At 43.0% G+C, this 14,153-nt stretch overlaps 1 protein-coding gene across 9 annotated transcripts in view; it reads right to left on the reverse strand.

Annotated features, from left to right (window-relative positions):
• Positions 1–14,153, reverse strand: part of LOC146568676 (C-terminal-binding protein 2) — a 97,937-nt gene that overhangs the window by 24,642 nt on the left and 59,142 nt on the right. The window contains exon 1 of one of the 9 annotated variants that reach the window (XM_085284874.1): positions 5,923–6,078. The exons of the other annotated variants lie outside the window; for them this stretch is intronic. Within the exon in view, the coding sequence (XP_085141000.1) occupies positions 5,923–5,944 (22 nt within the window). The 5' untranslated portion in view covers positions 5,945–6,078. Of the gene's footprint in view, positions 1–5,922; positions 6,079–14,153 lie in introns of those variants that run through there. 9 annotated transcript variants of the gene reach the window in all.

A 14,153-nucleotide genomic window follows, 5' to 3' on the forward strand; every position in this document is an offset into this window, starting at 1 on the left:
ACTGATTCAGAGATATGAAGAAAAATACTGATTATGGCTTCTCCCTGCTTCATCCTACCAGTGTGTACTTGTATCTAACAATTATTGGCGCACAGTGTGTGTGCACGTTAGAGAAGCTGTAGATGAAGCAGTAGGAGAGAGGAGTGGTTGACAGGCTGTGTGAAACCCTTAGGCAGAAGTTAGATAGGCTGAACTCCATGAATCATCCACCGGGTTCCTCTGACCTTTCAGTCTCTTACTCAGTCTCTTAATCTCCCTCTTGTCGACTTCTTCCTCTGCTACATTTTAAAGTATCGTTGGCACTGTTGTATTTTCGCAGATCTCTCCCTGTATGATAGCATCTTCTGACAGCTCCTCTTTGCTGCCGATGTCTAGCCCTGAGTGACTGTTTGCTCACTGCGCATCTCATTTTCTTTTTCTCCCTTTTCACATAAATTCCTCCCCGACCTCTGCTATCATTCCTCAGCTGTCTTTCAGTAATCACTGCCCCTCCTTTCTCTGTCATTCTTTCACCTCAACTGTCATTTCTTTTCCTCCATTTTCTATTCCGACCCTCAATTCCAGTTGGTCTGTCTGTCTATAAGCCGAAGCGCGCATGTCCTCCTGTGTGACAGATTGATTCTTACACTGTTGATTTTGATGGAGAGGATATGATATATTCAGGCAGGGAAAGCAGGGAGGTGACAGGCAACACTCCCTCTGTGTTAAATTGACAGCAAGTACATCAAACCAGTCTCAACCGGAACCGCTGGGTTTGTCAGCTGCACAACACCACAACACCCGTTTCTGATAGGTGATGCGTTCATGACACCTTTCTCACCACCTCTTTTCTCCGTGGTGATACTCAACAGCATCCCTGTGCTCTGTGCATCTATAACAAGTCTGTACCAATCTAAATTAAGTAGAATATAGAATTGTGTGTGTTTAGATGTGTTCATACATCTGACAATTTAAAGCTTCATATTTAAGTCACAATAATGGATGGGGAGTAATAGTCTCGTAACCAGGCAACAACGCCCGGGGCTAGAAAATGAGGGCAACGCAGAAGTGCCTGAAAGTATCCACTTCCTCGAGTGTCCACTCGAGGCTGGCTTCAAAAGCGCTAATAAACTCTCGTGTTAAAATAAACATGTTCACAGGCTGTTTCAAAAGACAGTTTTCACGTCAATAGTTAATTTTCTCCTTCGTAACATCCTTGATATGAGGGTTTCTGTTTCGCCATCTTGGTTGCAAAAAATGGATGTGATGAGGAGGGACGGGTCTGGCACCCATTAGCTACCGACGTGGGATTGACAAGATGATAGCCAATGTGGTTTCATGCCATTTTGAAATGTGACATGAAAAAGATGTTCAAAATAGGAATAATTTTTTACTCAATCTACAGGTATCGCCACCTGGTGGCGGCAGTTTGTAAAGGGTCTCTTTTTACTGCCTGAGTGGTGCCTTACGGGGTATTTTTCATGTAACCTTCTTATTTTTCAGTTAATGTACATTTGAAAGTACATTCAAGAAGTCTGGTCCTGAGAATTCATAATGGGATTTCATCAACCAATGAGGGATGGAATGGAGTGACTATCATTTATATACAAACTATGCAAATAGTCGGGGTTTAAAAAACTTAACATCGATCTAAAGGCTTTTTGGCTTGCAAATTATGGGTGAAAAGGTAGTAAAAATCCCCTCTAAAGTGCCATAAACTAGAATAATTTTGTGCTTTGAAGCCACCAGCAGTTTTCTCAAGATTACGATTTACTGTCAACCTCCAATTTATCTTTTATCTCAGCATGAATTTAACTCTTTGGAACAAGACAATCTCAGTGAGAGGCACTGCAAGCCTTGGAAACAAGCTTTAACCTCCACTGTGACAAGCACTCTCTAAGCTCACTTGTTTTAACAGCTGTGCAACACCTTTTCAGAGGCAACAGGCAGGAGTAAAACAGCATTTTCAGCAGGTCTACCATGTTCTCTGCAGGTTTACATCCTGGCGCCTTGGCAAACGCGGCCGCTGGCCACCTGACTGCAAACAGCCAGAGGATTTGAACTGAAGCATGAGCACAGACTTTCATACGGTGCACCAAATCTCAACAAATGTGTTAAGTGAAGGGCAGGGGATTGTGGAGTATTGGAGGTAATGTCAGAGCCGCAGGAGGCAGAGTGCTCTTAATTTCCCTCACTCCTCCATTAATTAATCTCCCTCATTTCCTTTCCTCCTAGTTCTTGCGTCCTCTGCTTGCCGCTTAACTGTTGCCAGGCTGCAAATGCATGCGCGTGAGATGTTTAGGGATGAATTAATTTTCTTTGAGGGGGGCAGCTGCTGTTGTGGGTTTACCTGCCAAAGGAAATAATGCATGTGATGCATGTTCACACGCATACACACCTCCTGCTGTGGTGTAATATGTGTAATGATAGATTTGGGGCTGTAACTAATGATTTTCTTCATTGGTGATTAATTATTTGATTTTCTTCAACTATTAATTGCAATTCTTCGACATGTCAAAAATTAGCGACATAAGTGACATTTTCTTATTTAATTTAACCACTAATCTAAAAACATTTAATTTACAGCCTGATAGATACGACACTGTTCTGTACAGGTATCCATGGTTTATCTGCTGGTTATATTATTCAATTAAATACCTCTGCTTTGTGATTACTATACTTTTGGAATGAAACTAACACACAAACACATCTAAAATAATTCTCCCTGCTAAAAGCACAGACATATTTATCATGAGGGCTCCAAGACGCTGAAAGACGAGCCTTGAAATGATTTTTTTTAAAGACATCCATGGCTGCTAGATATTATGTTACTAAAGTCTTTTTAATTCCCTGTAATAAAATGTGGGGGCTCAGTTAGCGGTCTAAAAACAGAACATTTTTCTCAATTAGATTGCACACCAGTTGTGGAAAATGAGAACTGGGTCACAATGGAAATTATTTTGGAAATCTAGGCCTCCAGTAAAAAAGCTTAAAACCACTTGATGTAGATTACCAAACTTCATAAGATCAGTGTTTTTCCTCTTTCTTTTTTTCCAGTAATCTTACTCAGTATTTAAATCTGTATTTAAATTCTAATCATTCCTTTAGACAAATACAACCCTAACTCAGTCCGGGCTGAAGGCTGCGGTTTCTGAGCCAGAAACACTTAGTCAGAGTCTGGCAGCAGGAAGTAGCAGAGCGGCGTACCGGGAGATGAGGCCAGTGTTTCCATTATGTGGTGAAGGGAGCTAGGAGTCTTATCCTACCACTGGCCTCTGCTGCTGGTGCTATGTTGCCTCCAGTGAGGGGAAGGGGGACTAGAGGGGCAACGGGGAAATGAGAAATTAAAATCAAGAGAAGAGCAGAGAAACAGAAGTCACTTTAGTGCTAATGAGAGACAAGCCCTCCGCCATACTATAATCATCTTCTGCCACAGGTTACCTAGCAACCCCAAGCTGCTGTTTGCAGGTGGCTCCATCTCAACAACAAGGTTGGGTGGGGGTTGCTGCTGACCGCTAACTGTTACAGCCATTTACTGTGCCACCCTGAGCTAACACATGACCCATATACTTTCCCTGCTAAGCCCAAAAGGAGCAGGCTGCGTGTGAGAGGTGGGGCATGTCGATGGTGGCGAGAGAAGGGTTATAAAATGGTCACGTAACGCCTGCTTTACATGCGCGCTTTGATATTAGAGATTAGATGAAACTTTATTAATCCCTCGGGTGGGTTCCTCCGGGAAATTCAGTTCCAAACCATATGAACATGTGGTTTCATTTGGACTTTCCCAGGCTGGCAAAATAGTTGACAATCTACCTTTACGTTTAGCGGAAACAGTTGCCGTTTAAATAATTTAAACACTCTAAAGAAAATATGGAGCCATTTTGACAAGGATTTCGTTTTGATTTAAATTCAAATTACAATCAAATCATTGCTGATTTTCTTGGCAAAAACGATTCTACAAATCATTCAGGTCACATGCGCCACACAATAAATCAAGACTGAATGCCTTTTTTGGCTATTATAAAAGAAACATGTCACTCGCAGTGGATTGCTTCAGCTGTTCTTAATTAAAGATAATTCTCCCAGAAACTTGCCAAAAAGGCCAAACAAAAGCTTACTGCTGTAGTAAATCTCACGTCCTCACTGCAAATTGGCATCTCTACTGTGAGTTAGGGAAAAAATGAAAAAGTTTTAGACAACTCTGAGAAGAAAGTTGAATCTTTTTTTTTTTTTTATATTAGTGGAACAATCTTGTCACGATTGTCTCTCAGGTTTGACGTTCCGGTTAAAATTTTCATGCAAATCATATTAATAATTTACTGATTCCCTACATAACCTGACTTTAGTCACAACCCCGCTGCTTGCATTTCCTAACAGTACATGCCAAATCACCCACAGAGTGCAAAACAGCATCAACCAAAATAGAGGCCTACAGTGGTGCACACACTATGTAGGCCAACTTTATGTTACAAATGTTTTACAGGCACCGAGAGGCCAGCATGTATACCCTATACCTGACTATAAATACTACTTTTCTTTTTGATAAATCTTATAGTTATGGCTGGATCAGGTGATGCTTACCCCTCAGTTACACTGTAATAGACCTAGGCTGCTGAGTGCTTCCTATGATGAACTGAGCCTTTCTTCTTCACTCACCTCTTTTCACTTTTATACCACTCTGCATTTATACAAGCAACTGAGGTGATCTGCTAGAAACCAAAGCAACTAAAAGGAGGTTGCAGTTGCAGCCAGTTGGGCAATACACATTTTTCCCTCATGACTGATAGTTAAGGTGGGCAATTCTTGAGCAATGTGATGTCACATGAGAAAACTCTACAGAGGAAAGCCAGAGCACATAGGATGGTCTGCTGTGTACCAGATGCACTTTAATTGGTAACAAATTAATTAGGAAGAAGATTCTAAACCACATTCATGTTCAACAAAAGGCCTTCAAACCACATTTCCATGCTGTAAATGTTCTTGTAGAGGAAAAGGTTGCAAAGGCAAAGTGAGATTTTTATGAAAACGTTGACATGAGGGTCGATAGTATGTAACTGGGAGGTAATGAATGGGACAGCAAACCTTGGTGAACAGCCGGGAGGTTGCTGCGAGGTAAAGGAGAAGCTTGCTGTGCACAGGTTACAGTGCTGTTAGGTCAAACAACACTTTGTGTTCCTCACTTAAGTTTCCCTCCATTTCACATGGCGCTTGTACTTTTACTTACGTGTGCACATAAAACCTGTCTAGAACACACGCAGACCCAAAGTCTGCCCGTGACAGCACGAGGTCATTGCATGAGTTGTAGTAGTTGAAGAGAGCGGGTGTGGAGGGCGGGCATAAGCACCCTTTGTTGGCAGCCTCCTCCCTGCCCTTCCCTCCCTTCACTTCCCCAAAAGTAGCACACAAAGGCCACTTGTCCTCCGCTGCCAGTGCCCCACCCCTGTCACCACCCGGCTGCCCGCCACACCAATCCATCCCCTGCCAAGAAAATGAGCGCACGGCTGTTTTAAATGGTACCCTCTGTGTGCACTGGCGGGCCGGAGCTCGCACTCCACTGCGGGACAAAAGCGAGTGTCAACAGCATCCATGGCAGAACCACGCCGGACCTCCCATTACCTCCACTTCCTCTCTCTTTTTCCCGCTCTTTTATTCTTCGGCGTTGCCCTGAGCTACAAAGTGCAACTCTGAGCCCAAGACTGCAGAGGCAGCAAAAACCTAGTAAGCCCAGTTCAGCAGCACAAGTAACAGACCCCGAAATGACTACTCCTTACCGGGCACGCAATGCATCCACACACATACACACACACTCTAAAACACTGCTCCCCTCCTCTCCTCTTACCCATACTCCCTCTACCCCTCCCCATTCACCTACTTCCCTCCCACCTCCCACATGCCAGACTTTATTAGACATCCAGAAGAGAAAACAGGAAACATGCTGCTTGCCTGGAAAATGTTGTCTCCACATTATTCGTTTTTAAAGGCTATGCATCACAGCGAAAGCAGGAGATGACTGAGGCGAGTAGGGAGTGGAAAAAACAAAAAACACAAAAAAAGGAAAGTGAAGGACCCTCTGCAATCATCCATGGAGGGTACCCCCCCCCCCTCCACTTCTTCCTCTTCTCCTCCTCCTCCACTCCTCTAACCCCCCTCCCCCTTCCCCTGGAGTTGCTCCTCTCGGTCTGGCCCTGTTGGTGAGGGGAAGGGGTCTCTGCGGTGCGGGCTCTCACTAAGCCCCTGGCTGCATCATCTTTAGTCCATGCCTTTGAGGGCAGGGAGAAAAGCACCATATACCCGCGGCGTCCTTATATGCACGCTTACTCACACACGCTGAGGTCAGAGCTGATGATCGGATGGTAGCAGGACGGAGAAAGACGGGGGCAGGAGCTTTTGTCCTTTTCTCTTTTCCTTTTTTAAATCTCCCAGGAAGAAAAGGCTGCTGCGGTCGGGGAACGCAGTAGCTGGAAACTCTCTCGCTGCTTCCTCTGCTGTCAGCTGCGCAACATTTATTCGCTTTGCGTGTCTCTCTATCGCTCTCTCTCCTTAGCTTTTTTTCTCCTGCCTTTGTCTTAGCAGATAATAAACCAGAAGCTGCAGAAAAAAAGACCTTGCATCGGGGAAAAGAGAGGAAAAAAAAAAGATCTGTCTAAATCAGACGTGCCAGCTTGGACATACAGAGCTGGACTCTCTGGGCTTGCACAATTTACGGCTGTGTTCAGTTCACTTCACAGGATCCACACGCATAACACACTCAAGCACAATTCCTCCTCCCTTTTTTCCCTCCTCCTGCCTCTCCACTTTTTTATGTTTTATTTCTGATCTGGACTCCATGGTGTTTTGAGAATGCCTGCCCCTTTTCCCCCCCCTCACACGCACAGACACACACACTGGTTTGCTCCCAGCCTAAGCCTCACCTCCCTTTCCCTGCTGATTATTTGGTTTCCTTTTCTTCTTTTCTACTTTCATCTAGACCTTCTCCCCACTCCCCACCAAAAATACTGAACATGCACACAAACTCACTCCACCCTGATATTTTGGGGGCTTACTGGAAAAACATTGGGGAAGTGACATACACACTCATACCGCCTACCTCCCTTTGAAAATGCACACACACACACACACACACACACACACACAAACTGCAAGAACAATGCAACATTCAAGCCACTCCAGCAACAACATTACAGCTGTAGACTTTGCTGTTCTTCACACCATCAGGGAAGTCATCAGAGCCGAGCGTGTTAAGTTCACAGTTTGGTCCCTGTAGGGGAGAGCTGACAGATCGCCTTGCTGAATGACTGTGAGGATGAGTGGCTGTAAACACCCTGTTTGGAATAACAAAGCAATCGGAGCCTCCCTGCTACTCGCCAGAGCACGGCGACGAACATACACATAAACACACGTGCACGCACACCGTCAGCTGCGTGACAAGCGTGACCAATACAGCAAGAGTCCGGCACGGTCACGCGCCAGAACTGATCATCACTCACAGTGAAAGCAGAAAGGTGAAACAGCACAAGCAGTGTCCATCTAAGTGTAAAGCTACTTCTCTTTTTTTGTCTGTGTGTAGGACCATGATGTATATCCGCTTAAAGTGTGTGTGCTTGCTCAGGTAATTATTGGGGCTGTTGTATCTCAGCTGCAAGAGCCCAACAAGCGGAGACATGACCTGTCATCCGAGCTACAGTCTGCAGCAATGACACATCTGAGAGAGTTTGACCATCAAAGGCAGTAGCAGCCCACTTCCTGCCAGCCGGCCAGACATGCTCACACTCCTTATAAAGTGTGGGGATATGGCTGCCCCTCTGATCTTTCTCTCTTTAATAATATTAAAAAAGCTGGGGTGGGGGTTGTCTGTCTGACAGCAGTATATTAACACAAGAATATCACAGAATCCCAGAAGATGCAGGCATTCTGTGAGGGGGGTATTTTAAGAATAACACCCCAAGACAGAATGCTAATAATTGCATTGAGCTCCCCTGGTTTTTAGTGAATGAAAACGTGGATGAATTTACATTCATTCTCGCAAAGGTCAAAAATTCTCATTCGATTTTTCTGTGCAGAAAATTTTGGGTTAAAGCAGGGAAGATGCAGCTGCACAGAAGCAATAGGCTATGCATGGGGAACCACTGGCCCAGTTCAAAGAAAGCGAGATGTGCTCCAGCACTCGTCCAAAAGCTGACGAGCATGTAACGACATGCTTATTTGGAAGAGGCGAGTGAAGACTAGTGACGACAGATTGGCACTGCAGCATCCCATCCCTGCTCCCCACACCATTTCAGTTTTGCTGCCCAAAATGTATTTAATTGAAATTCTGACCAAAAAAAACCTTAGCGCTGAATTTCTGAAATATTCAGTGCGATAAAAATCTTAAAGTCAGATTTAATCAATTCCATTTGAAATCCAATTTTTTTAATGTCTACCGATCTTTATTTTAGCCTTTCATTTTTCTCTTCACTTTACACATAGTAAACACAGTCTTTGTGTAAACATAAGTGATCAACCTACTCTCAGGTGCTTTGAGTTGCACAAGGATGTAAATCTGGGTTTTTATATTAGCTGCCTCTTTAAAAAATTAGTGTGGCTTTCTACGGAAAAAAAAAAAAGAAATCTGTTAAATTTTAAATCAACCACACTTACAAGAAAAGCAATAGTGCTGCTTTTCCTGGGATGCATAATAATACTTGAGGTTTTCAGTCTACACTCCTTCCTGCTGCATGGTTTCTCTGAGCGCCAACCTTTAGCATAGTAAGACATCAAGGGCAGCGTTCACGCTCTGGAAGACCCAACAAATGTTCCAAGCCTTCTTACAGTCCATGAGAGGGAGCCTTCTTCTTTAACCAGCCTAATTATACTGTGTGCGCCCTTTTAATGTAAGCGCTAGAACTTGGCTTCTGAGAGCACAGTGGATGTAGAGGCCCGTTAAATCCCCCTAAAGCAGTTAAAGGGATTTTAAGAAATTAAGTGGTAGAGCGAGCCAACCTGCCGCTTGGAGACGAGGCTTGAGCTGACCACATTATGACCAGAGGTTCTGGGGTTCATTTCAGTTGCTGGACTTGGGTCAAAAAGAGGTTCAGCTCCACAGCAGTTAAACCCCAGAGAATATCACCAGACAGCTTTTACAGTACGTTTTTCTTGCTTTGATTTTTTTCTCCTTTTTAAGAGCTAAGTGTTGGTGTTCTATTTTTTATTTTAGTTTTAGTGGTATCAAGAGTTTGTGCATTCTTTAATGCAATTTTTTTCTAGCACACTGTAAGACCATGATTTTCTCCTGTACTGTACTTCTACTTATGCTTGATCTGCTCAAAAAATGTCCGCAGACTTTACGGAACAGTTTTCCCAATGAATACTGCTGGCTTCCACAGAGTAGGGCTGCTCAATTAATCGAATTTTAATCACGATTACGATCTGGGCTTTCAACGATCATTAAAAATGACTGAGCCGATTATCAGCTCCTCCCTCTTGCTTTACTCTCGTGCTGCTCCGTGTGGCAAATCGAGCGCACCTCTCTGCATTTCGAACACGAGTCACAACAATTAAGAGGACCCGAGGGATGCTCGGAAAGCTAAGCAGAAGTTATTTGGAGAGGAGAGTGACTGCCGTTGGTTGAAAAGAGGTAAAAAAAAAAAAAAAAAAACTTCAGTGGTGTGGAAACATTATGGGTTTGCGGAGTCAGACGTGGATCAAGTAGCTGCACCACAGAGCAACACTGCAAAGTTCACTAAACATAGATGTTTACATTTTTCATTTATTTCTTATATTGCAAACATTTGCACTGTTATCAGTATTTGCACACTATTTTATATTATTTTTTAAAGTCATTATTCAATACATTGTTATTGTTAACCCTTTAAAGCCGGTCAGAGCAGCACACTCCGTTTTGTGTAACTATTTTTAAATCCCTGTAGAACCTGAACCCTGTAAGCTAGCGCAATAAAATTTTTTGCATATGAAACTGGAGGAGTTGTACTTACATCTTATGCCATCAGCTTGTCCTGGGTCACGGTTTCCTTCCACATATAGCTTTGCAAAAATTGCATAAAAAGCGCTTGCAGCAACAAAAACATAATATTCCAGAAACACGCTGCCATCCGATCAGCTGTTCGTAACACTTCCCACATTGAAACAGAGTCAGCGCTAACTATTGCATGTCCGCCATTTCCTGCCCGAAACCGGAAGTGACGTCATTTTCGCAGAAAATGTAGTTTTTTTACTTGTAGGCCTTAAAAGCCTATACTGGTGTTTTTATAAGTCATGTTTGACTTTTCTGAATAGTTTCTGGGATACTTAGAACTCGAATTGCACTGCTGGAAATAGTTTATTTTGATGCACCTGCTGTTTTCTTTGCAAATTTGCATCATAGGATTGTTTTTCGTTTTTCCTGCAGTATATAAAAATTGCTGTATCTCCAAAATAAAACTATGAAGACACTCAAAATAAATTTCCTGTTGTTGTAAACTATTTTTTGCAACTTTTTTGTATTTAAAGTTTTGAGGGATAAACCTCTTAAATTTCTCCAAGTAGAAATATATGTAAAAAAAAAAAAAATTTCAATTTTTTTGTAGTTTATTGCACTTTTTTTGCAATTAATGTAGTTACTATGGACTTAATACATACATATTATTAAAATATGGGATATAACAGTTGTATTGATGTATAGCAACTTGAAATGCTCCCACAAATGGCACTACAACATGTAAAAAAATAATATAAGCTCTGGCGGACTTGGTTCTATGGTAGGTCTTAAAGGGTTAAATAAATATCGTCAAATAATCGAGATCTCAATTTCAGTGAAAATAATTGTGATTATCATTTTTGCCATAATCGAGCAGCCCTACCACAGAGTGCTGAGCATCACAAATTTAATTTACCATACCAGTGGGGTGAAGAGATTTATTTCAAAATCTGTACTAATATAGCCACGAGTATCCCAAAAACACTGTGACTTTTAAGTTTACAAATTGCATATCTTGATTCTCGCTGGAATGCAATGTTAATGAAGCAGACAAGACCTTTTTTTCTTTTCATTTCAGCTACAGGTTCAACTACAACTACAAGCTCTGCAGGTAATTACAGTCACTGTGCACATTCGTGAGTTCAGATGTAGCCAATTCATTCCAATAATCAGAAAATCCACCTAAAAAAAAGATCTAATAAGCAAGAGAATCTATTAGTTACACAAACAGTGGAAGAAGAAATCTTCTGGGGACCAGTGGAGGAATGCAATCGTTATTATAAAATACCTCCAAATCACAATATTCAATATGTTTCCAAAATGAACATCTGGAACAGCTTTGTGGCCAAGGTAACTGCAATAGTAGGGAAAGGTGTTCTTCATGGAGTAAGGAAGACACACAAATGAGAACTCACATGTGTAGGCTACAACAGCACTACATTCTGATTGATTCTACCTATAGAATAAATGACTGCTAGGCTGTTATAGTCTAACAAGTGGCAACATTGTATGCAGTTTTGTCCCGAAACATGAAAAACTATGCGAATTTTTTGTGTCATTACTTTTTCACTTGGAAAGACTCAGTGAAATAAAGGCTGAAGGCAGTTTTGTGAAAGTAAAAGTTTTATTATAAAGCCCTGCTTGACTTAAATAACAAGAGGACAAAAGGGAAAAAAAGAGAATTACGGGTTGCAAGATTTTTGGTGCAGCGGGAATTGTGTGACTTTTTCTAGTTGGGCAGTCTTTGAGTTCCTCCAGCAAGAACAGCGTGCCTTGGCAATTAATATGTTCTGATAACACATTCAAAATAAATTAGCACAAGCGAATAAAATGCTCTTCCTTCTAGCATACACTCTCAGTGCATCAGGAATGTTTTTGGCAGTAAACTGACTACTGCAAACCTCAGCAGACTCCACTTCCCAAAATTGTAAATCTGAAAAACGAAGCCCTACAAACATGGCTTAAAAAAAAGTCCACACCTTTCCATTGCTAACTTTACACTGCATGTCTTTAGTAAATCCCAACATGTTTTTTTATTCCAGAAATGAGCTGGCACTGCCACAAACCTTTAGTAAATCTGTCCCTTATGAACGCATTGTCTGCTTGAATTTATTATGTGGGGGAAAAAGACCAAAGCAAACAAACTAAGTCTTCCGTTCAGACCAATAAAACAATTTCAACCCTCATTCACAGGGAATCAGCAATGCAAAATAACTTTAGCCAAAGATCATGTTTGTTCACTTCACAACTTAAAATGAGAGCTGAAACCTCTGATCCCACCCAACCAAAATATCAGGATGATCGTAAAGCCAGTCACCATGCAACATCAATATATGGGTGATCTTTAGCGGTCTGGACATTCTTCAGAGGGAGGGAAAGAGGGCAGTATTAGTTTAATTTTTGGTGATGCAAGTCTAATTTCACTGCAGTGAATATTTATTTAGGAGGCCCAGGTTTATCCACTGGGAGGCACCTGCCGTGACAGTGGCAGCCAGGGTAAATAACCCCCCAGGCATGTATGCAGACACACAGATACCCACAAGACCCCCCACCCCCTCACCGGCGGTCCAGATAACAACCCTGAGTCAACACTGCCTCTTCGCCTTTGTTTTCTCTGCCTCCCTTCCTCTCTTCCCCTCCCACGTTCAAGTCCCTGCGGAACTGCAAGGACCGGGGCTGAAAAGGTGCAGGGATGAGGGACAGAGATAGTGAAAGAGAGAGCAAAGGCAGAGAGAGAGTGTATGTGTGAGAGAGAAGGGCTAAATTACAGCATGGGAATGCAAATGAGTGTATTTTATTTGGGGGGAGCCAACGAGGGCAAGCAGGCTTTATTTTCCAGGCAGGAACAGCCCCCCCGTGGCCTGTGGATCAGTTGCAGCAACGGCTAAGAGAAGAAAAACGAACATTCTCACTCTGTCTCTTTACTTGGGGAGGAATAAAAGAAGAAATACAACAAATACAAAACCCACAACTCTCAGAGGCTGGTGCAGTCATAAAATAAAATGATATTTTTCTATGCTCTCACGCCACCTCCTCTTCCCATCCCTCCTCAGCTCACTCCTTCCTGCACCTCCTCCACCCAAAGCACAGACACTAAAGTTGCTGAAATATAGGCACGCAGCCTGACCAAACACACCACTGCCACCACCGCCACCTCCCCCATCTGGAAAAACAGAGTGAGAAAAGTGAGCGTGTGCAAGAGCGATGAGGATGGAGGAAGCAGGCTGAGCCAGCAGCAGGTGGTCTCCAGATGTGGTGGCTCTGGGGACAGGCCACTCTAGCGCTGTTAAGGGCGACTCAGAGCTCCATCCTTCCCCTTTTTCCTTCCATCGCTCCTCCTCCCCTTTCAGTGACAGGAGCCATCTGGCCTGGCAGAGAGAGTGGAGCACAAAGTCCCAACCCTCCCAAGTGTGGCCCCTGTGTGCCACTCAACGGAGTGCACGAGTAAATAAAATGCATGCACATACGTGCACAAAATACCTCCTGCCTACCTCCCCCCAACCCCCAAAAGCTGTCACATGGCTATTAACCCATCGAAGCTGCAGCCCAGCTGTGCTCCATTACGATAAATACACTGGGGTCATGGGGGTCCTGTCAACCAGGAGTCAGCCATCAGATACTATGAGGTGTCCACTTACAGCCTTTTAAAGCTCACTTTGCTAAAGAGTTACAGCCATTTTCATCATCATAGCCCCCCCCCCCCGCTTCATCGCACTACACCCTCTGAAAAGAAACTCCCACCCACCTACTCATCCACCTCCCTCTACCATGGCAAATGATATTTTACACTTCCTGTGGCAGCACAGACCTCTTCCCCACAAAATATAATACCCTGAAACCTACTGTAACCGGAGTTCGCATTTTGGGCGCACAATTTGACACCTGGAAAACCTGACACCTTAAAGCCACAACGACGTTCCCACGCAACTTGTACGCCGTCACAATTGATGCATTTCACTCAAGCTAAAACACAATTACCCAGAGGTAACGGCGTGTTCCCAAATATGAGTTTAAAGCAAAAAAAAAAAAAAAAGAGGCTTTCCTGGAAGACAAACAATTTGACTTTCTCTTTTTTTCATGGGAAAATAAAATATCTTTCTTCTCTCCAGTTGTCAGTCATTATGACTCTGTTAAGAACTGTTGCTCATAAAAAATAAATAAATAAATAAAAGCCGTTTGAACCCCTGGCTGTTTCCTGTAGGAACATTTGTAAAGCTTGAGA

This window comes from Mchenga conophoros, linkage group LG8 (assembly GCF_057382185.1).
Source record: "Mchenga conophoros isolate Kocher_MC1m ecotype Shallow Benthic linkage group LG8, M_conophoros_male_GT1.1, whole genome shotgun sequence".
Taxonomy (NCBI): Eukaryota; Metazoa; Chordata; class Actinopteri; order Cichliformes; family Cichlidae; genus Mchenga; species Mchenga conophoros.